The 24,154-nt window shown below is 40.9% G+C and overlaps 2 protein-coding genes across 4 annotated transcripts in view; one reads left to right on the top strand and one right to left on the bottom strand.

The window, feature by feature from the left end:
* Positions 1-24,154, top strand: part of Cops2 (COP9 signalosome subunit 2) — a 257,228-nt gene that overhangs the window by 122,868 nt on the left and 110,206 nt on the right. The window lies entirely within an intron of this gene.
* The window catches only part of Galk2 (galactokinase 2), a 139,213-nt gene that overhangs the window by 33,792 nt on the left and 81,267 nt on the right, over positions 1-24,154 (bottom strand). For all 3 annotated transcript variants that reach the window (XM_051144543.1, XM_051144542.1, XM_051144544.1), the window contains exon 8: positions 6,563-6,773. In XM_051144543.1, the coding sequence (XP_051000500.1) occupies positions 6,563-6,773 (211 nt within the window). The remainder of the gene's footprint in view (positions 1-6,562; positions 6,774-24,154) is intronic.

The raw sequence follows: 24,154 nt of genomic DNA, 5'->3' as shown, positions 1-24,154 counted from the left end.
ATCTAGTGCTTAAAGCTTGCTGAATAAATCTAATAGGTCTCTGTGTCAATTATTTGGGAGCTAGTGCCGGTATTAGAAAAGGCCCTTATTAATATACCATAATTCAACAGGTGGCCATGAAGAAATCACCATGAGAACAAAGATGGAGCAGGAGCAGCCAGGGTGAGACCAGATGGCAGGTAGCGGAGCACATGGCTGGGAAATAGTCCAGACCAGAACAGACAGGTTAGAATAGGTGAGTATCTGCCCAGATATAGTGCTTGAAGCTTATTCATAAATGTAATAGATTTATTTCCCTGTCATTATTTGGGAGCAGGCATAGAAAAAAAATACATTTATTTTTACAAGGTACTTGGGGGATATATACAATGAATGACAACTGCAGTGGCTGGACCTTGGCACTGGGCACTGGGCACTGGGTACTGGGCACCTGGAATAAGTGCTATCCACACTCTCCATGAGGCCCTGCATGTGAACTTTCTCATGGCAGATCTGAAAGACTATAGACCAAGGTATTATGCAGCACGTGCTCAAAGATACACCCCTGTACTCCACCTGAACTTTCTAAAATACAGGGAAGCATCGGGAAGATAAAAATGATGAAATTCCCTATTATCTACATGTTTATAATGTACCTGGTAAAATCCTGAAAGGGTGGGTGAGGACAGTGCTCTGGGTACATTGAGGAACAGCATGGGACGTGAGGCTTGTCAGACTTTTTCTGATTTCCTGTGTCCCACTTCATCTTCCTACTCACTCTCTCCATTTCCTTATAAACCACATGGCTTGCTCTTTCTTATTAATTATATAGAATTTTATACTTCTTCTTCTTCTTCTTGACACATAATTTCTATGCCATATATACAGACTTCTTATGCAGGTAGTCTCTGGTCTTTTTTGCTTGTCTCGGGACTGGTGATTGACAGAATAAAGATAAATACTTTTGTTGTCTCCTACTTTAATCCACCTTGAAGATGATAACAACAAATTTCCTTAAAGACATTTCTTTATAAACTATGCCAACTTCTGCTCTGAATTTGAAGCAATGGCCTAAAATGGTTAAAACTGCCCGTGTTCGTACAGACACAGTGGGTGGTTGTTTTATTGTTGACATTTAGCAAGAGGCATTCAGATGGATGTAAATTGCATGGTGCCGGGAAATTGTACCCAGTTTCTAATTAAGAGGTTTCACTGTGAAATTTTCTTATGCTGAAGCTAAGCCCTTTGAAAACTAAATAAAGCCATAGGAAGAGAACACCTAGACTCAAAGATGTTTCCCTGAACCATGCCCAAACTACTGGAATGACAGGCTGCTGAAAAGATGCCCTCTGAGCCCCAAAGACTGGGAACATGTGACAGGCTTCCAGGACTAAAAAGCCTTTTACAACGCTAAGTGCAGAGAACTGTACACAACAAAAAGCAATCAGCACATCCCAGGGTCATTTCCAAACCCTGAATCCCATTCTAAAGGAGTATGGGATGAAGTCAGAGGCTGGGATTGGGCTCACACAGCATCTGCTTGTGACGGGTCACATCCCTTTTTCCTCATCTGCCACACGAGGCTTGTCATTTGCCTCAAGGTGAGAATCTCAGAGGACAGTATGTGTAAAGAATATAAACTATAAAGTGAGTACCCAAGTGCCTTGTGGTATTTGTAGGTGTCCAGCTACTGTTGCCCTCATCAGCTCCAGATGTCTTCCTAAAGAGCCTCATGCCAAGGCCCACTACATGGCAAAACGTCATGATTATTACTTGGGACCAAAATCCAAACAAGACAGCAATAGGTCAGTACTTTGCAAGTGTATGATCACTGATGAAGCTGGTCATGCAAGCAGTGAAACAGGTGTCCAGTGCAGCCACTCTTCAGTACATCCTAACCCAGGGCATAGTTGGGCATCCCTAATGAATGCTCCCAGTTCAGCCTCCCTTTTGTAAACTGACCTCAAAGCTAACCGCCCCATTCTTACCTGGGGGGCGCACCTTTTGCATGGATTTCTTCTGTCTCCTGGTTTGTGTCATTGCCTCTGTCCTGTCCTCGGTACTGTATACATTTCTCCCAGTTTCACACAGCCCTTTGAACTAAGTGTGACTCTCTGAGCTTCTGGAACCCTAGACCATGAAAGCGTAAACTTGAACAATCACTGGTATACTCAGTACCTAGCAAGTCATTCTTAACTAGTCCTAAGTGGTGTGCTCAGTACCCAGCAAGTGGTTCTTAACTAGTCCTACGTGGCTCCTAGTGCTACTCTGCGGCAACTGCAACCACCTAAGCAATTTGAGGATTTTCCTTCAGAGTGTGCGTTTAATTTCAACAGCCTCTGCACATCTCTAAATCTAATTACCAGGGATCTGGAAAAAGAAAACAACAATTGTGCATGGGCCTTTGGGGGTCTGGCTGGGTTAGCAGAAGCTCCGAGCCAGTTTGCTGGGAAAATTAGTTCAAGTCAAACCTAGACATGTCAAAGCGCCAGCACCTCTGGGAAAAGACGATGGCACCCTGGAGATCCCTCTGCTATGAGCAGCTGTCACCCTTGCCTCCACTAATGAAATCTGAGTAAGTGACTCAACAAGAGCCCACACCTTCCAAATAGTTAAGAAAAACACTTGCTTAAGGTCTTAGACCAAACAAAGAACTCAGAAGGATACACCAAGTAGATTTTAAAAAATTTAAAAAAAAAAATTAAAAAAAGATTCAAGTCCTCAAAACTACCTGGAAAACTAGCTGGAGCCAGATGACTAAATTTAGAAATTTAATCAAGTAAGAGTAATCTAGATGAATCCAGAATCAATGTGCTAATTTGTATTCCTAGTTTTTAAAACATAACAAATAAATTATTAGTACATAAAGGGAAACCTCTTGTGGGTTAGCCCTTCCAACAGAGACTTAATAGGTGTAAACAAATATTAGTAAATTATAAAAAGAGATACATAGAGACAGTGGAATAGTTAGTTTGCATGGAAGTAAAATGAACCATGCATCATTTTTTATAAAAACATTTTCCTTAAGGAGAATTCTTTAAATATTTAAATAATATTAATTATCAATTTTTCCTTTGTATTTTCCAAAGAGTTTGGGCAATTATTTCAAACAAGGGTAAAGGGAGAAGAAGACCAGCAACAGATAGATACAGAAAGAGAAAACAAATATGTAAGGTGAGATGTCTAAGGCGAGAACATGAATTTACTGAGCTTCTCATGAAGGTTACATTTTCTTTTCAGGAGAAGGGTAACACCCATAAGAAAAACCGTGTCATTTAGGACTACCAGCCCCAGGCCAGACCTAGTCTCTGAGAAATAAGGGAATGGACTAGCCCAGGCAACACCGGCCTCGTGGCTGTCCTCCGGCTCCAGCGGTGACAGGACAGAAGATGGGACCTCAAGCACGTTGAGGTAATTGGGGAGTAGGGAGCCCCCGAGGCCTTGACCTGTCAGGGAAGCTCACCATGGGAAGACTGAGCCTGGACTCCCTCACCTTTTCACCAGTGCCTCCAAAAGGGCAGCATTTCACTCAGGTGCTCACCTGTTCTTCATCTTTATTCAGGCATTAGAAAAAAGATGATAGAAAGAAAGGAATTTGTCACCTTGTTTCCCCAAATTGAACATCCTTAACTTCCCAAGCTATTCATGCCTTGCTCTGCTTCCTTTCTGTTTCCGCTGCTCTCTTCGCTCTCTCCCTCTGTCCCTCCTCCTTCCTCCAACAGCTCCATCTGAGTTCTCATCTACTGTCCTGAGAGGCTAGGCCGCCCTAATGCTTTATCTATTCAGTGAAGAGCGGTGGCCTAGCTTCTGACCAGCATCTATGCCAACAGGCCTGCTACCTGTCGCTGTACACTGTGCCTCCAGGCACACACTCTCCAATCCTGAGGCCCTGGAGCCGCCTTGTCTCTATTCAGCTCCAGTCTGGCCAAGCAGCCTCTCAGGATGGGGAGTCCACAGCTCAAAGTCAAGCCTCCCTTGCCTGCACTAAAGCCGCTCACCTTGCCCAGGCTCCTGGGGCTCTTGATAAACACCATGATTCTAGCAAGCGCATGCTGGAACACCGAGTAATGGGAGACAGAGGCGTCCTCTTCCTCACCCCAGCCTATCTGCCCAGTTAAATTAGACAGTGTTTTAGGTCAAAGGAGAAAGTCAGACTCCCTGGATGCCCTCCCTTCTAATGTTCTACTCAGCTTCTTCATTTAATAAACTTCAAAATTGGAGCTGGAGAGATGGCTCAGTGGTTAAGAGTCCTGGCTGCTCTTCCAGAGCATCTGGGTTCAATTCCCAGCACCCATATGGTAATTTATGGCTATCTGTGATTCCAGTTCCAGGAGATCTGACACCCTCACGCTGACAGACATATGTGGAGGCAGAACGCCAATGTACATAAGGATAAATAAATAAACAGATAAACTTTAAAATTTTAATTGTTAAATTAACAATGAGTTAATTTATGACTGGCTTTGTGATATTTTCCTACAGTGTCCCATTGTGCTTTGTTCATATCAACCCCTCATTACCTCTCTTAGCCATTATCCTGCTGGTCCCCTTCCTCTCCTTAAATAGCTTCACTCCTGCTTTAGTGTCTTTAGTGTCACATACATTTGTAAATCTACATTCCACATATGAGAGACAATACAAACACACGCGCTCGCGCGCGCACACACACACACACGCACACCCACACACACACACAGCAGGACTACAAAGGTTTTGGTGCGGTGGGCCTCTCTACAGCCTCTGTCTCCCAGAAAACCACTCTCCACTGAGGGCATTAGCTCCAGAAGCGCTCTGCTGTCTGCACTTCTCTGACATGGCACGCTCTTCGCTCTTCGTGCCTCTGCCCTGCAGCTGCCATCCTGTCTGCCGGGGATTCAGATGCTCTTAAACTCTTGCTAGCTGCTACATCCTTAGTATGGGCAACAAGACTTCTCTTTTCTGGTCTCCCGGATGAAACTCCATGACCACACTCTTCTCTCTGGCTCTTAGGCCTGTCCATGTATGTTGCGCAGTTGCTCCTAAGGGGGAATATCCTACCATGCTTCTTTTCATGGCAAAATGGAAAGAACATGAGTCAGCTGCTTTTCTGGAGCAAGAATCAGCAAACTTTCCCTGCAAATGGCCAAATAGGAAATATCTCGGGTTTTGTGGGTTACTCAGTCTCGGTCATACTTAGCTCTTGTAGAACCAAAGAACCATAGCAAGTATATCTCTGTGGTCTAGCAAAAACTTGTTATAAAAACAGATGGTAGGAGTGCCTTGGCCAGCCATCGACTGTGCTCACCTACTTCTAGAGACTGAGTCTGAGCTTGGACTAAAATAGACACAAGAATGCTAGAAACCAAACTCAGCCTTTGCTCTCAAAGCACCCCTGTCTTGTCACAAAGCTGTCATAGGTTGGAGCTATAAGACATTGCTTTGGAGCCAGGTCTTCTGGCACAGGCCTGTAGTCTGAGAACTGGAGACTAAGGCTAGAGAATCCAAAAACTATATAAGCTATCATGGATTACATGGTGAGTTCAAGGCCTGTCTGTGCAACTTAGTGATATCCTGCCTCAAAAAACTGAAAAAAGTGTTGGGGATATAGGTCAGTGATATAGCACTTGTTAAGCATGCATGAGGACCTGGGTTTGACCCCTAGCCCCAGAAAGATAGATAGATGGTAGATAGATAGATAGATAGATAGATAGATAGATAGATAGATAGACAGATATGAATGATAGAGGACGATCATACATACATACATACATATATACATATGACATAGATAATTGATAGATGAATGTAGATAGATGGTGGATAGATAAATGATAGATAAAGAGATGATAGATAGATAGACAGATAGAATAAACAGAAAAAATTGGAATTCCATAGCAGGTGGTCAGTAACCAGTTGTATAGCTGACCTGAATGGCACAGTGGAATGGGGCTCTGAGGTTGATCTCTGCACCAAGCTCTTCCCCCCTAACTTCCCCTCATAGAAAATTAAATCTTAATTAGATGTTCGGGTCCCCAGCTTCCCACAGATGGAAAATTTTTCCTTCTAAAAGGAAGAGCTATCCCAAGACATCATGACAGGCCCTCCAAAATGTACCCCATCCTTAGATAAAAACAGCATTGTTAGAAGGCAACCTAAATAAGTAAACAAATAAATAACCTACCATTTTTGCACTTTGTAGGCTGCAAACTTCAACAAAAGCAGTGAAGACTTTCTGGTGTTCCCGAGCAATATTAGAGAAGCTATGCTCTAACCTAAACCTTTTTATATTAATGATATAATAATTAGAAAGTGAATAGGAAAATATAAATGCAAAAGAGGGGTGATTATAAAGCTGAGAGCCTCCTGAGGGCAGGAATTGTTTCTTACCTGTGTGGACACGGAACACCTTCTATGCACAAGGAATGTTTATTTGATAAATGAATAGACAGGACGCTAAAGACTCAGACGATCCAGTTAGCCAAAGCACACACATTCTCCAAACCCCTTAAAACATGGTTTCAAATCCACAGAATCCATGGGGAAGTTGGGAACTTCATCTGTGTATAGCAAATGGACAATGGCATTCTTTTCCCAGTGGACTCACCATCTTGAGTATTGGGACTCAGGATTTGGGTGCAGAGCTCCTCCAGGCTAATCCCCAGGCATCTGCAGATCTCCTCCCGGCTGTAGGGTTCAGCATGAAGGGCATCCTCTGTGACCAACAGCATTTCTTCCAGACTAATCCCTAGTTTCCTTTGCACTTCCTCTAGCCGCAGGATTTTATCCCATTGCAAGCCTTTGTGTTTAGCAAGGACCTGAAAGCTCAAACCAAGATAGAGGTTAAGTTTTACTTCAGAATTTTGTCCTGTTTTAATAAGTCACATTCAGTTTGGGTTTTTTTTTTTTTCCATTCAAACTATCCAAGTCCCCCACTGTTGTTTGGAAATGCATTGTGGGCTCAGATGTTTGGAATTAAATATGCCTGTATGACAGTCACTTAAAACACATACATGTTGCAAATCCATGCTGGATATGTGTGTACATACTCAATTCCTCTCTCTTGTTTCTGTTTGTCACCTCTATCTCTTAAGGCAGAGACACTCAACCTGTGAGTAGCAACCCCTTTGGGGATTGACAGAACCTTTCACTGGGGTTGCCTAAGACCATCGGAAAAGACATTATAATTCATAACAGTAACAAAATTACAGTTATGAAACATCAACAAAAATAATTGTATGCTTGGCGGTCACTACAACATGAGGAACTGTAATGAAAGTTCGGAGCATTAGGAAGGTTTAGAACCGCTGCCTTAGTGCTATTCTTCAATATTTCTCATTCTTTGATCTCGATTCAGCCTGTCTATACATCATCCTTCTGCATGAAGTTTGGAGAAAATAATTTAAACCTTAGTCCTGAGATGTAGGCTGCAGTCCTGACTCTATTACAGTGCCTCCTGCTTATCATGTCTTAAACATAGCTAATGCATTTAAGTGTCTGAGTATGTAGAGTCGCAGTCCAGCTTTTTAATAAAAGCCTCATGGGTGACCTTATGACAAGTCCCCTCATTTGGTCCCTGGTGGTACTACATCTATGTGTTCTTCCACACTCAGGAAAACGTTTGGCTTCTAGTGACATCCTGCGGTAGCTCTATAGTCTGATGAAAGGCCTGGAATAAACCAAACCTTTCTAATCATGTTCACCCATGGAGTCCTAATGCCTAATATACTTATTTCATTATCCCCAAATCACTGACAGCACCTTATAGCTAAGAAAATAATGAATGTTCTTCTTTCTCTGAGGTTTGAACAATTCCTTGTCTGGATGTGAAGACAGCAGATGCAAAAAGAAAAAATCCAGGGAGTAAGTAGACTGTTAGTTGTTAATAAAATGTGTACCTGATTTTCTCTTCCATTATATTGATTTGATTTTCTTTTTTCCCTCTTTATTTAAAGAACTTCATTTATATAATATATTGTGATGTTTTCCCTCCCTAAACTCCTTCCAGATCCTTCCCACCTCCCTAGCCACTCAACTTCATGCTCTCTCTATAAAACAAAAACAAAAATATAAAAACCCAACAAAATGAAAATCAACAAACAAAAAAATCAATAAGACAAAAAAGCAAAACAAAAACAAAATTAAAAAAAAAAAAAGCCCACACAAAAGTTTTGTGTTGGTCAACTATTCCTGGTCATGGGGCCTGTTCTTGGATGTGGTTCGTAAGTGTGATTTCATTGGAGAAAGCTGTTTTCCCTTTGCCAGTGAGTATCAGCAGCAGATAGCTTCTTGAGGGGGTGGGAGCCTGTGTCCGCTACCCTTTTTCAGTGCTGGGACCCTGTCTTCCTTGAATCTCTGCAGGACTTGTGCATGCTTCCACAGTCTTTGTGAATTCATATGTTCATGTGTGCTGTTCCCTTTGAGTTACCCACGACCTCTGCCTCTTACAATCTTTCTGCCTCCTCTTCCATATAGAACCCTGAGCCTTAAGGGGAGGGGTTTGATGAAGACATGAGGACAGAGTGCCCCCAAAGTCTGCCATTCTCTTACATAGTGGGTGTATATGTCAATTTGCATCTACTGAAAAAAAAATGTCTTGCAGTTGTGGGCTGCAAGTGACTTGTTGAGTCACTGGCCAAAGGGGGTGCCATGGAACCTCCCCAAACATCATAGGCTGTTGTCAGCACTATTGCTTGCTCTCTACAACCTGATTGTGAGGCTTAACTGGTGAAGATGCTTGTTTATGTCACAGGACACTTGAAGAAGTAGTGCTTTGGTGCCCAACTAGAAGATTGCCCTCTACTAAGCGGCATTCATGGTACTACGGGGCACCTGATGTGGGCTAAGTGAGGCACTGATTTAGGAGTACAGCAGTATATAATTAGGACACATTTTATTGCTGTGTTCCTTCAGCAGAGTAACGGTAGTAGGGCTTCCCCTAGACCTGTCTAGTCTCAGGTTCTTGACAGTGTCAAGGATTTGCTCTATCTCAATGGAGTAGGCCTTAAGTCCATTTTTTTTTAAAGTGGTTGGTTACTCCCATAATATTTGTGCCACTATTGCACTAGCATAGGCAGGTCACTGTTTTAGGTTGCAGGCTGACACTGATGATTACCTTTCTCCTATGGAAGTGTTCAGAGTACCTTCTAGTACCATGAGGGATACTCAGTAGGGGAGAATCTTAGCTGGACACCAGAACACTACTTCTTCAAGTGTTCTATGACATAAGTGTCTTCTGCAATGAGGCCTTACAATCAGGTTGTAGAAAGCAAGCAATAGTGTTGGCAATAACCTATGATGTTTCGAGGTTCCACGGTACCCCATTGGTCAGTGACTCAACAAAGTATAACACATTCTTGGCACTAGAGGTTTTATTTGGTGCTATAAGATATCTATTTGAGGCACTGTCACTACTATTATTTGGTGACCCATTTAGATTTCTTTTATATATGTATATATTTTAGGAACTTCTATGATAGTAGGATTCCGTATGGTTGTTCATTTATCATTTTAGTGTTAGTTGTCACTCCCCATATTCCCTCTTTGCCTTTCTCTTCCATCCTCCTCCCTATTTAATCCTCCTATTCTAGTTTCCGCTTTATCTCTCCATGACACTTTATTTCCCCTTCCCTGGAGGAACCTCTCATTCTCCATGGCCCTTTACCAAGTACCTGGCCTTTGCAGTTATTGTAGCATACATTTTGAAAGCTTAAAAGCTAATATCCACATACAAGAGAAAATACAGTATTTGTCTTTTGGGGCCTGGGTTACCTGACTCGAGATTATTTTTTCCTAGATCAATTCATTTACCTGCCAACCTCATTTTTTTAACAGCTGAATAATACTTATTTGTGTGAATGTAACATATTTTCATTATCCATTCATCAGTTGATGGATATCTAGGCTCTTTCCAACTTCTGGCTCTTATCAATAGAGCAGCAACGAGCACAGATAAGCAAGTGTCTCTGTAGTAGGGTATAGATAGAGTCCTTTGGGATATGTCCACAAATAGTACAGCTGGCTCTTCAGGTAGATTTACTTTGAGCTTCCTGAGGAACTGCCACACTGATTTCCACATGGATATACAAGTTTATACTCTACCAACAATGAATAATTGCTCCTCTTTCCCCACAACCTTGCCAGCATGTGATGTCATTTGTTTTATTGACCTTGGCCATTTTGGCTGGAGTAAGAGAAAAATCTCAAAGTAGATTTGATTTCCACTTCCCTAATGGTTAAGTATGTTGAACATTCCTTTAAAAGTTTCTCAGCCATTTATGTTTCATCTTTTGAGAACTCTGTGCTTAGTTCTGTACCCCACTTTTAATTGCGTTATTTGTTTTTTGGATGCTTTGGGTTTTATTTGTTCTGTTTTTCTTCCTTTTGGAGAGGATGCAGGACTTACCAAAAGATGGTTGTAAGTTTGGTTGGAATCGCTCACTTCTGAAAAATGTTACTAACTGAAGTTCTCAGACTTGTTAATCATCCCCCCCCCCTTTTTTTAAACCCTAGCTCATATACTTAAAAGGCATGATTTTAAAGGAGAACTGGGAACAGAAACAATACAATGTTTTTCTGTTCAGTTATTTCACAGAAACGGATATCATTTCCTTTCTTTTCAGTTTTTTGTTCCCCTTTCCTCTATATTACTTTTATTGAATTTGCTCTTTAACAGTTCCATACACATATAAAGGCCTCTCTGATCAGTGCACTCCCGGCCTCTCTAATCGGCCTCCCACTCCTATTAAACCCCCCTTCTCCCTACAAGTCCCTCTCCCATAATCATGTCCTTGTTTTTTTCTTGTTTTGTGTTTTGTTTTTGAGACTCAGAGTTTAACTAGGATCATCTGTGTGGCCATGGGTTGGGAACTATTCACTGGAGCCTAGGGGAAGCCTCAGTGGGTACACACCAGAAGACAATGACTGCCTCTTCCCCAGAAACCATCAGCATCCAATAGTTTGGCCTGAAGGACAGGGGGCCCTGTGAGTCCCTCCTAATCCATCATTAACTGAGGAGAGGCCCAGTTTTGTATAAGACCACTGCAGGCAGCCATAGTTGCTATGAGGTTATGACTTCTTTGACTGTGCCATGCTTAGAAGACAGAATTTCTCAGCCTTTCCCCTCCCTTCCAGCTCCTACACTCTTTCTACCTCCTCTTCAGCAACAATCCCTAAGCCTTAGAAGTATTGGTATAAATGTCCAGTTTAGGGCTGAGTATTCAACTGTCACTTATTCTCGGTACCTTAAAAACCATGAGGCTCTACATGCACCATCATTCACTGCAGAAAAGCTTCTCTACTTATGGCTGGAAATAACATTTATCTATAATTCCTTCTAAGTAAATTTTTAGAAGGCAGTTTGGCACCATAGCAATTTAGCCAAACAGTAGTAGTAAGTTCACTCCTAGGGCCTGACTTCCTCGTCCATAGAGTTTAGACCAGGTTTAGATACCAGGTATGAATTCCCCTTTGTAGAGCAGGCCTCAAATCCAACCAGAGAATGATTGGTTACTCCCATAACAGTTGTGTCACAATTACACTGGTGGGCACATCTTTCCTGACAGGTTTAAAGCGTTCAGCACTGAGTTAGACTGTTGATGCCTGCCCTCCCACCCCCACCCCCAACCCCCGTCCCCACCCAGTAGTCAATAGAGTAACTTCCAGGACTATGAAAGCTAGTAGACAGAGAGAAAGCCTCAAAGTTCAGTTCTAGATGACTGGGGTTAATTAATAACAGATGGGGGGGGGGGAACAACATGAAGTTGGGAGAGAGACAGGGTGGAGAGGTAGTGGTGAATATCTCTATATATATATATATATATATAAATGATCAAAGTACATTGTATAAATGTCTCAGATTTTCAAAGACTAAATTTTAAAATATTAACTAAAAAAGTGAGAGATGACAGTGACACATACAATCAGCTAACTAGTAAGTAAAAAAGGTAGAAAACATTTGACAAGTGCATTCCTCTAAAAAAGAGAGGGGAGGGAGGAGGAAGGAGAAAAGGAAGAGGGGAGGAAAAGAAAGAATGAAGAGGAAGAGGAAACAAAACAGTATTTCCCTCTGATGGTTCCCACCTCCTTCACTTGATTCAGCCGTGTAGTCCCAGACACTTGGTAAAGACATCCTGCCCACTGATTTGTGTGACCGCTCTGCCAGGCATGCCTGCAGCCTGTGGACTGCTTCCAAAGGGAGCCTCCGCATTGCTTTTTCCTGTAGGGTGAGGCACTAACAGGAAGAGGTGCAGTTCACTCCAGCCATCTAACAGTTTGCGTTTACCCTGATGCCCACTGCACTTTCAGCCAATGGGTCGGCTGAGCCAAGTCAGTGTGTCATTTCAGTGAAAGGATGAAATCTCCCACATGTTCGCAACAACAGCTGCGTAGCCCATGGGCTGCTGTGTTTCTGTGAGGGAACAAAGTAAGCAAAGCCCCTTGAGCCCTTAGAATTTTGGCTCAGGGATCAGAAAGACGACTTGCAGATGAGGACAGGGTGGGTGAGATGACTTTGCTCAGAGACAGACCCTAATGTAGGAGCATGCTACTGCTGCCTTCATGGCTGGCACACTTCACACCAGGGAGGCAGGGGTATAAGGCAGGGCTGCTGCAGGCAGGCCACTTCCTCACAGCAGCTTCCCACTGAGAAGCTAAGAGAGAACGGTTCCTCATATTAATGTGTCCTTTCGCCACAGCGCACATGGAGGGTTCACATCAGATACTGCTTCAGGGAGGCTCCTGAGCAGGCAGCCATGCTTTGTGCACAGTGGTGGAAAAGGTAGGATGAACAATTAGAAATTTACATTAGTTAGGTTTCTCTCTAAGGAGCCCTTGAGGCAAGACTACAAGGAATGGAATTTATGAGGCAAGTGAGCCTAAGTCTCAAAAGAGAAGTATAAAGTGACATAGGAGGCCACCAGGAGGGGCACTGACATGGACAGGCAAAATGAAGCCTTCTGGCCTTTAAAGACTGGTGTGTATAAACCTCAGCTGTATCTCAGCCTAAAAGCAAGACTAACTCACAATCATCACTCATGGGGCTGCTCTCAAGGTATGACCTTACTAGTACTTACAGGCTGTCCTCGTTGCAAACTGAAATACTAAGCTGTCTTCTACAATAAAAAAGCACTCTCGCTGACAATGGCCAGGGATCTAAGAGAAGGGCATGGCACTGCTAGGATATGGTCCCAGCTTCAGGACGTGGCTGTCGGAATCCGCCCCTACTTACTACACTTAGTAGTACTAAGCATCCAGCCCCCTCACCAGGCGAGTGGCCCACTTGGCTTTCTGTTGCACTGATAAGCACCATAGCCAAAACCAACCTGGGGAAGAAAGGACTTATTTCAGCTTATGGTTTATAGCCCATCACTGAGGGAAGGAAAAGCAGGGGCTCAAGACCGGAACCTGGAAGCAGGACCTAAAGCAGAGACGTGGAGGAAGCTGGCTTTCCATGGCTTGCTCAGTCTACTTTCTTATACAGCCCAATGCCACCTGCCTAGGAATCACACCACCTCAGTTGGCTGAACCCTTCCACATCAATCATTAAGCAAAAGACCTCAGAAAGTGCCCACAGGCCAATTTTATGGAGACAATTTCTTAACTGGAGTTCCTTCTTTCAAGGTAACACCAGTTTGTGTCAAGTTGACAGAAAAAAAAACTTACCCACCCACATGGGGTCTAATAGTCACTCCAGTCCCAGGAGATCTGACACTTCTTCCTGTCTCTGTGGGCACCAGGCATGCATATGGCACATAGGTACACATGCACGCATATGGTACATAGATAGATACACATGCAGACATGAAGCCCATGCACATAAAATAGAAATTTTAACTTAATAAAAAAAAATTTAATTAAAAATAAATAAATAAATAAATTTAAACAGGGGATGGAGAGATGGCTCAGAGGTTAAGAGCACTGGCTGCTCTTCTGGAGGTCCTGAGTTCAATCCCCAGCAACCATATGGTGGCTCACAACCATCTATAATAAGATCTGGTGCCCTCTTCTGCTGTGCAGTTGTACACGCAAATACATAATAAATAAATCTTTTTAAAAATTTTAAACAAATAGTAAAACTATCATGCAATCCAGCCACCCACCTTTGATCATAACCCAAACGACTCTAACTCAATATACTACAGCGATACTTGCACATCCGTGTTTACTACAGTACTAGTCACAACAGCAAAGAAATGGGCCAAGCCAAGATGTCCATCAGTAAATGAATAGATAAGAAAATATAGCACATATATGTAATGGGGTGTTCTTCAAAATAAAGACAAGTGAAATCACAGCATCTATAGGGAAAAAGGTGGAACTAGAGAACATTGTGTTAAACAAAAAAGTCACAGAAAAACAAATGCATGTTTCCTCTTAGAGAGAGAGAGAGAGAGATTTAAATGTGTGTGTGCATGTGCACCTGTTGAAAACCAGAAAGGGACATGAGAGGAGAAGGAAAAATATCTTATTGGGTGGACTGCAGAAGGGAGGACTGTGTGAGGCAGGAGGAAAGGGACCAGCAATATGGGACAGAAAGAATGGGGAGTGGAGAGAAGAAATAAAGGAAAACAGGAAGGAACGAACGAACAAAGGAAAAGCCTGCCAAAAAGAAAAATTAAAAACCAATCATAGAAAACCTTCTACCCAACCTTTTTCTCTTATTTCTTTTTTTTCTTTCTTTCTTTTTTCTTTTCTTTTCTTTTTTTTGTTTTTTTTTTTTTTTTTTTTTTTTTTTTTTTTTTTTTTTTGTTTTTTTGTTGTCTTTTTTTTTTTTTTTGTTTTTCAAGACAGAGTTTCTCTGTGTAGCCTTGGCCATCCTGGACTCACTTTGTAGACCAGGCTAACCTCAAACTCACAGCGATCCGCCTGCCTCTGCCTCCCGAGTGCTGGGATTAAAGGCGTGCGCCACCAAGCCCGGCCTTTCTTTCTTTCTTTCTTTCTTTCTTTCTTTCTTTCTTTCTTTCTGTTACTTTGATTTTCTTTTGAGGCAGGTTATTACTCTGTAGCCCTGCCTACCCCCTGCCTCATCCCTCAAGGACTGGGAAGAGATGAGTATACCACCACACCTGACTGTGTCGCTCCCTTTGTATCCCACCTCTCTGGCACTCTACAATCCAGCTCGCCTCAATAAAATGATGTCTTTCTGCTACCAATGAAATAGTTCTTCAAAGCCCCTGCTTCAGCAACAATGGCTTCCCTACTGCTGGCAAGGCCAGCGCAGCACTGAGGGCTCAGCCACTTCCCAGTTCCATTGCCCAGGCCACCCCTCACTCCTCTGCCTCTTCCCTGAAGCTTGAATGCCCTGTGTTCTGACAGAGCATGCTCTACTGAAAACACAGGATGAGTGAGATTGACCACCGTCTTGAGTATCTAGGTTTTCTGCTCAAAGTCAAGGAAATTGTCAGAGCCCTAAAAACACTGTGCCCACTTCACTGCACATTTTACCACTAGTCAAGGAGACAGTTCCGTTCTGACCACAAAGTGACAGGAGCTGAGGAACATGGGTAAGTGATGGCCCCCAGCCAGCCAGGCCTCCCAAAGAATCACTGCACATTTTTCTTGAAGTGTCATGAAAGCTCTCCACTTCACGGCTTCCTATATTGTGGCAATGAGCTGAGGAGATGCAGAAAAGCAATGCTAGCCCTCCCCTCCCAAGACTTCCCATAACACTGGCTATTGGCGTCACATATTTTATCCCTCAATATAACAGACATACAATAATTCTGGAAAAGTTTAAGCCATGAAATATTTGTAAAATATGAAAGATTTTGCGCCCACTAAAGATTCCTGGTCACTTTGTTAATTTAAGAACATAAAAATATGCTTCACTTAAAAGTATCATTTACGCAAGCAATAGTTATAAATCTCTATTGAGTTTGCTTTGAATGTTTTTAATTTTAGTTCAAATGCTCTACAAGACTCTAACTTTTAACGAATACTAAATCAATTAGTTTTTTGAAAGATGATGGCAAGAGTCAGAGGGAGAAAAACTCAGAGTAGAAGGCACTGTCAATATTAAAGCAACATGAATAAAAATCACCTTCATGAGATTACTGGACTTCCCTGTAATAACTAGGTATGAAAGAAACTCAGATTCACAAGCGGAGGCATAGGGAAAGTGTGTGCTAGCGCTTGCAGCTCTGATCTGGGGATTTCTTTCTAATGTGTCATTTTGAAAACTTTCCTGGTTAGCCATTCTCCATTGATGCTCATAACAAAATGATGTTTTGTATCCTGTCCATGTTAAATAAGCATCTTTGCCATTTTTACCTGAGAGTCTACTTCTCTACTCAATGAAGCCATTTCCAAATACAAATGAAATTCATTCGTGTGCTGCCAGCAATGGAAGAATGAATCCGTACTGTAAGGCAGATATGTTTAACAGACAGCTTATGTTCCTAAGCAAAAACAGCACCACAGCGGCCTCCCTGCGGGTGGCCTCCTTGGCTGGCTTATCTTATCCCCTCTTTTCCAGATGTTTAGACTTAGATTCTAATATTCACCAAAAAAAATGAGTTAGAATATATTTTCCACTGTGATGAAGTCTTTTGGCTTTCTTTTTTTTTATAATGTAAAAGATTATTCTTATAGTATTTGAAACAGAATTTTTTGTTCTGATTCGATTTAGTTTATAATATCGAATACAATGTAAATGCTATATAAGTAAAATATTGAAGAATAATGACAAAAATATGCACCTTCAGTTCAGAAGTGATCACTTCTACTCTCTGCTCCAGCTCCCAGCCCTGACCCACTACACCCCTCTGCCTCCAGTGATTCCCCTCCTTCTCTCAAATCTAAGTGTTCTGTTGCCCTCACATCCTCTTCCTTAACACTTCTTCCTGTTTTACAGTTCTCTTTCTAGCTCCCTTGTTGGGATAATCTCTTCTGCTGTGTGTAAAGGCTGCCTTTGTATTATTCAAATGCTGATTTCTGTACCAGGAGAGAGCTGAGAACAGGCCATTCTGGTATTGTTATTTTTATGAGGCATCACCTGTCTCAGTGTTTTGTAAACATCGTCTCCAGCACCTTCTGATTGGTTTAATAAAGAGCTGAACAGCCTACAGCAAAGCAGGAGAGGATGAGCAGGACGTCCAGCAGAGACAGGAAGTGGGGGAAAGAATCAGTAGCAGGGATTTGCCAGCTGGATCCCAGAGGAAGGAACAGGTGCTGGTACTGAGGAGAGGTAACAAGCCATGCCACATGCCACAGAATGCAGAGTAATATAAATGGGTTGACATAAGTTATAAGAGCTAGTTGGGAACAAACCTAAGCTAAGACCAAGTGTTCACATTAACAAGAAGTCTTGCTGGGTACACATGTGAAATCCCAGCACTCGGGGAGGCAGACGCAGGCGGATCACTGTGAGTTTGAGGCCAGCCTGGTCTACAAAGCGAGTCCAAGACAATCAAGACTACACAGAGAAACCCTGTCTCAAAAAAACAAAAACAAACAAAAGTCTCTGTGTCATTACTTGGGCCACTAGCAAATTGAGACAATGTGGCATTTGGCATCCATGTGCTGGCATGTAATCCAAGCTCTGCACTAGATTTAGGCCTTAGGCCAAAAGTCAGGTGGAAAGCGACACCCGTGACTGCAGTAGCACACAGGAAGCAAATGCCCAGAACTCACACTGACCCCAGGTAGCCATGAAGAAGCCAGGAGGAGCCAGCTGCTATCATCACTCAGTAGCCTGAGGAGCCCCTTCCTGGAACCAGTACAATGTGCCTAAAACTGGCAAGTTCCCAGAGAAAGAGTTTAGAGATGAATATTAAGTTTGAAAGTAGTATAAGAAAAATAAATAGAGCCCAGTGTGGTGGTACGTGCCTGTAATTCCAGCACTCAGGGAGGCAGAGGCAGGCTGATCTCTGCGAATTCAAGGCCAGCCTGGTCTACAAAGCAAGTCCAGGATAGCCAAGGCTACACAGTGAAACCTGTCCCCAAAAAAACAAACCAAACAAACAATATAAATAAATAAATAAATAAATAAATAAATAGAAATGTTTTGAAATGTGCTTAGGTGCTTAAGAAAGGAAAGAAAATCAGTATAGACAGTCATAGAAAGAAATATTAAATTTAAATAATAAAGTGGAAGTCTCCAAAGGAAGGAGAGAATTATAGATTAAAAATAAAATATTTTCTGTGTTAAAAAATGGAGAATACAATGGCAGTGGCACTTGAACTCCATATAATTTTGTTTCAACTGTCAGCATAGAAATTATAATTACTGCAATTTTATATATCTTCTTTAAAAAAGATCACAATAAAGCAGATTTAGAAAAGGAAAAGGGGGAGAAATGGAATGCTAGGTTACAAGTGATAGAACAGAAATTAAAGGATTCTTTAAATCAGAATAAATAATTTTCAGAAGAATCCAATCTAAAGCCTCTGATGCCACCTTCTGATGAGATTATAGGGTGACATCCCATAGAGCTCTAGACTTAAAAGAGTTTTAAAAAGCATTAATGTCTTGTGGTATGCATTTACCCAACGTGAAACAGATACTTAATAACTAGGCCATGCAAAAGTGTGTAATTCCAAAAGATTGGAGATATCTGATGTGAGCCATCTTAGAACCTGGCCCTCAACTACAATGGCTAACATGATAAAAAGATGAGGCTTCAGTTATGGAGCAACAAAATCAGACTAGAGGCATTACTACTGTAAAGGATCAGTTGCTAGGTAAAAAAAAAAAAAAAAAAAATCAATACTCTGAATTAAGAGGACAGATTATCTCTAATAATACTATTTTAGATCAATGTTGTATTGTAGTTTTAAATGCTTGGGACTGAAAGGGAAAATTTTTAATTAGCATTAAAGCAACCAGAACAGCAGAGCTCTCAGCTCTCTAACTCATAAGTGCAGGTCAGCAAGTATGCTAGCCCAAGGTCCCAGATGATAAGTCACAAAGAATGCGGAGCTAAGAGACCAAGGCCTATTGAGTGTTCCAGGGACCGGTTGGCCATAAAAGATAGGGAGGGTACATAAGGACAAATTCCTGAGAGAAACAGGTACCGGGCATGGTCGAGTGAGTAATGAGCCAAGACCCCTCATCCGATCTTATGGTGTTTGCTTAATCCCCCCTTGAGGCCCGCACACAATGTTCCAGGTTTGAGTTAACCAGATGTGCCGTTAGCTCAGATAAACATCTACCCTCGGGTTCCGAGAAGAACAGGAACCAAGGAATGTTTCGTGTGACTAAGTCTGACCTTACCCCAGATCTGCCTACGCAATTTGCTGATGTTCAAATGTTTGAATCAACCAATCATGTGTGGCCGCGCCAAAACTTCCCGCTCACCCCGACCTTTGTCCATATAAACCCCAAGCACCTAGGCTTCTGGGTCAACCCCTCTGTCTCCTGCGTGAGATACGTGTCGACCCGGAGCTCCGCCAATAAACTACCTCGTGCGTTTACAGCAAGATGGTCGTTTGTGTGTCTTTGGGTGCGCGCCATCCCGAGGCTTGAGTGAGGGTCTCCCTTCGGGGGTCTTTCAGGACAAGGTTGAACAACAAGGAAATGATCTGAATCATTTGCAATGATAATCCGGGGTCCAGACAAATCGTTTACTGACTTCTTACAAGGATTAACTTCAGCTCTAAATAGACCAATATGATATCCAAATACTAGATAAATTTTAATGGAATCTTTAGCTTTTGAGAATGTTAATGCTGAACACAGTACTACTGTGGATATTAAATCTAATGCTCACAATTCAGTTGTGATTTGACAGACAATTACAAATCATTTCCTAAAGGACTGTAGACAAACAGCTCCCAAGGATAAACTAATAAATAATAATTATTAAATAATAATAATTCTCAACCTGTTAAAAGGTACAAACAATGGTTTGGAGGGTCTTGCTATAAAGAAAGTTAAACAGTCCTACCTTACGTTGATACTTAGTCTAACAGCCATTAGAAATAATTCATAAAGTTTGCACAATCTATAACTTATCATTTTATAAATGATATTTTTGCTGGCTGATTCAGAGGCAGATACCTTAGGAAAAATGTATGATAAAATAGAGAAGATGTTGCCTTATGGGAATTGCAAATCACTTTTGAAAACAGAGAAAGAAGAAAGGCTATTAACTATCTAGGATATCATATAGGTCTATAGAAAATTCAACCACAAAACCTACACATCAAGCGAGATCAATTACAAACTCTTAATGAGTTGCAAACATTTTTGGGAGATATTAATTGCCTAAGGTCTATAATTGGATTAACTACTCAAGAACTAAATAATTCATTTCGTACTTATAAAGTGATAAGTACTTAATTAGCCCAAGAAAACTATTAGCTCAAGCTGAAAAACAATTGTCTCTGGTAGAAAAAAAAAATTACAGGATGCACATGTGGGCCATTTGGATCCAAAGCTGAATTATATTTTAGTTATTTTGTCTTCCACTCATTCTCTCACAGGAATTCTTATGAAAAGAGAAGATATCTTAGAATGGATAGTTTTAGCACATAAGTAGAGTAAAAAAACAAAAGACCTACATAGAAAAGTTTTCTGAATTGATTCTGAAGGAAAAACAAGACTTCTTCAACTAGCAGGAATAGACCCAGCAGAAATTGTGGTACCTTTTACTAATGCTGAAATTACCTCATTGTGGATAGAAAATGGAAATTGGGAAAGAGCTAGTAGTAATTGTTTGGGAGAGAGTGACAACAAATATCCCAAAAGTAAGAAACGTCACTTTATCTGATCTGAGCATATAAAAAGAATTAATTGGATTCTCCCTCATATAGTAAAAAAAAAGACACCAAATTCTAGAGACCCTACATTCTATACTGATGCAATTAATCAGGAAAGGTAGATTGTAAGTCAGGAAAAATACGCAAAATGGCTCAAAGCCCTTATGATTCCATTTAAAAAATCAGAGTTGTATGCCATTTTTACAAGATTATTAGATATTCCTGAATCTCTTAATATAATTATTTATTTGCAATATGCAGAGTTGTTGTACATACTGAAACCACTGGACTTATTCCAGATGATTCAGAATTAACTTTCTTATTTACTCAACTACAAGTAATCATAAATAGAAAACACGCATTGTATATAATACATATCAGATTCCCTATGTGTCTACTAGGCCCTCTAAACAAGTAATGATGATGGTCAGTTATTAATAGGAAATGTGCTAGAAGACTCAGAATTTAATAAGAAACACCAAGTTAACAGCAAAGGCTTAAAAGGGGATTTTTCTATCACTTGGCAACAAGCCAAGGAAATTATAAGGAAATGTCCTACTTGTTCTTTGTATAACCAAACTCCATTGTCTGCAGGAAATAACCCAAAAGGTCCCCCAAAGAAATAAAATTTGGCACATGGATGTGTTTCATTTTGCAGAGTTTGTAGAATTAAAGCTATATGCACCAAACCATAGATACATATTCAGGATTTCAATGGGCAACTGCTCTAAGTTGCTGATTCCGTCATTATGCATCTATTGGAAGTTATGGCTATTATGGGGATATCCATACAAATTAAGACTGATAATCCTCCAGCATATGTCTCCAGTAAAAATGAAACTGGTTTTTTATACTACAACATAAAGCATATTACAGGCATACCACACAATCCTACAGGACAAGCAGTTATAGGAAACTCTAATTGTATTCCAAAAGAGATGCTTAATAAACAGAAATGGGGTAACAAAGACCTGCAGAGACAGATTGTATAGTGCATTATTATTATTTTTTGTTTTAATATTATTATTTTTTGTTTTAATGAGCAACAACAAAAACCAGCTACTGAAGACATTGGATGGGCCGGCAGGGGGTGGGTGGGGTAAACTGCTAAATTAAATCAGACTACATATTTTAAGGATGTCTTAAGCTCAGAATGGAAGGAAGGAAATGTGTTGCTTTGGGAGAGAGGTTATGCCTTTGCTGTGGATTCCTTCAAAGTTAATAAAGATCACATTTGACCAGTGGAGACATCCTGAAAATCCTGGCTACAGACGTTTAAACTTTGATGCCTTCACACAGCAGAGGATTATCTTTAGCTGATTTCTGCATACCACACATTCCATATGTGCAGAAATGTATATTACCTTTAAAAGTTTGTATGTTTTCAGAACAGAATGACTAGACACCAATGAAGACAAGTATCCCAGATGATCCAACCTCACAGACTGTCTCAATAGCCATTTCCTCAAAACTGCATTCAGAACAACTTCAAAACAGGTAGCTAAGATGGTCCAGCACTTCAGTTAAGCCCTGCACTTTCCCATCCCATAGAAACTGTGCAACAATGCTACAGTTAGCTAGCTCTCCTAGAACTTGGCCAATATCCCAATGTTTTAGGACCCCTAAAAGATGCTGCCACCCCCAAACAACAGGAAACAACTTTAATATAGCAAAGACCCCATTCCCAAGAGGTGGGGTGGGTAGTGTCTGGTGGTTCCATAGGTAACAGATGTTTGTCATTGTTGGTTGCAAGTTGTTAATGGTTTTGGTCAGGGAGGAAGCAAAGTAAAGGAGGCTAGATTCAGAGATCTCTTTCTCTCTTTTTCTTTTTCTCTTTTATCCCTCTTTCTCTCCTATTTAGTGTTAGGGGGAAAGAGGGAGAAAAGGGATGAAAAGAAAAAAGGGGGGTATATAGGAATGACAGGGTAAAAGGGTAAATTATTGAATCTACTTTAGATAAGAAAGCAACAAGACTCAAATATTTTACATTGGTATAGATTTTTTATACAAATTTAAGGCTTATTTTGTAACAACATTATATATATATACATATACATATATATATACACACATATACATATATATATATATATACACACACACATATATATTTCAACTCTTGTTTAAGATATTGCACCTATACAACTCAGTTTAAAATGTAATGTGAAGTTCTTTTTTATTTTTTATTTTTATTTATTACGTATACAGTGTTCTGCCTCCATAAACACCTGCACATCAGAAGAGATCTCATTATACATGGTTGTGAGCCATTATGTGGTTGCTGGGAATTGAACTCAGGACCTCTAGAAGAGCAGCCAGTGCTCTTAACCTCTGAGCCATCTCTCCAGCCCAATGTGAAGTTCTTATTCTTTTGAAAGCTACTATTACTTGTTTAAGATAATTAATAAAGGTAAGTTAGTAGTAAATCAATCAAATTTGTGGTCTTCTTATAGTTAACCACAGAAAGAAGCCTTATTTAGCTTCCTGTAGATGTTTTCAAAAGAAGATAGTAAATAGTTAGAAACAGGCAATGTTTGTCTATCCAGATGTACTTTAGATAGATTGATGGCCTTCAAACACTTCAGCAATCTACAAAATATGACATTTAAAGATGTTTTAATAATAAAAGGCTTTTTTGACAGTGACACACATAAGCTCCTGGTAGCACCACCATACTACTTCTGTAGATGAATGTTAATTCAGAACATGGCTGTCCTGGCAAGAGCTCACACATCCAAAGACCTTCTAGGTCTGTGTGATCTGGCTGGAATACAAACATGCCTTTAATCTAGGAGACAGAGGCAAACAGATCTGAGTTCAAGGCCAGCCTGGTATAGAGAAAATATCAGGTAAAAAAAAAAAAAAAAAAAAAAAAAAAAAAGCTTAGATTCAGGTGTAGTGATACATGCCTTTAATCTCAAACAAAGGTAAAGTTAGTTTGTAGAAGGAAGTACCCATGATGTTTGAAAGTGATGTGTATTTGAGTGGCAGAAAAGGTGAGAAATCAGAGAAGATTTGACAGAATAGGCTATGCCCAACTCTCGTGAAAAGAGAAGCTACTTAGGAGGCAGTTTTTCAGAGAGAGGAGGCAGTTTTACCAGGACAGTAATAGCGATATGGGTTGTAGACAGAGAACTCAGGTAAAGATGAACAAGCTAGAAAATGAGAAGCCAGAAGATTAAAGTAGATCACCGAGTTAGTTTGAGGCCAAGCAGAGCAATTCCAGGCCAAGAGAGAAGCCAGACTAAATAAGTCAGCTGGGAGAGGAGTTAGAGCCAGAACAGCTGAGTTGAAACCAACTAGCCCAGAGCTCAGAAAGAACAAGGGTGAGCTTATTAAGTAGTAAGTCTCAGAGGCTAAAACATTCTAGGCCTACGTTAGATTGTATGGAAGCTAGATTAGCCTCTCAGATAACAATTCAGCCAGGAAAATAAAAGCTGCTTTTACATACTTCAAAGGAGATAATGGGCATCAAAGAACATCCATATGGCGTTTGCTT

Source organism: Acomys russatus, chromosome 4 (genome assembly GCF_903995435.1).
Source record: "Acomys russatus chromosome 4, mAcoRus1.1, whole genome shotgun sequence".
Taxonomy (NCBI): domain Eukaryota; kingdom Metazoa; phylum Chordata; class Mammalia; order Rodentia; family Muridae; genus Acomys; species Acomys russatus.
The sequence above is the reverse complement of the archived record's forward strand: the minus strand, read 5'-3'. Positions and strand labels throughout refer to the sequence as shown.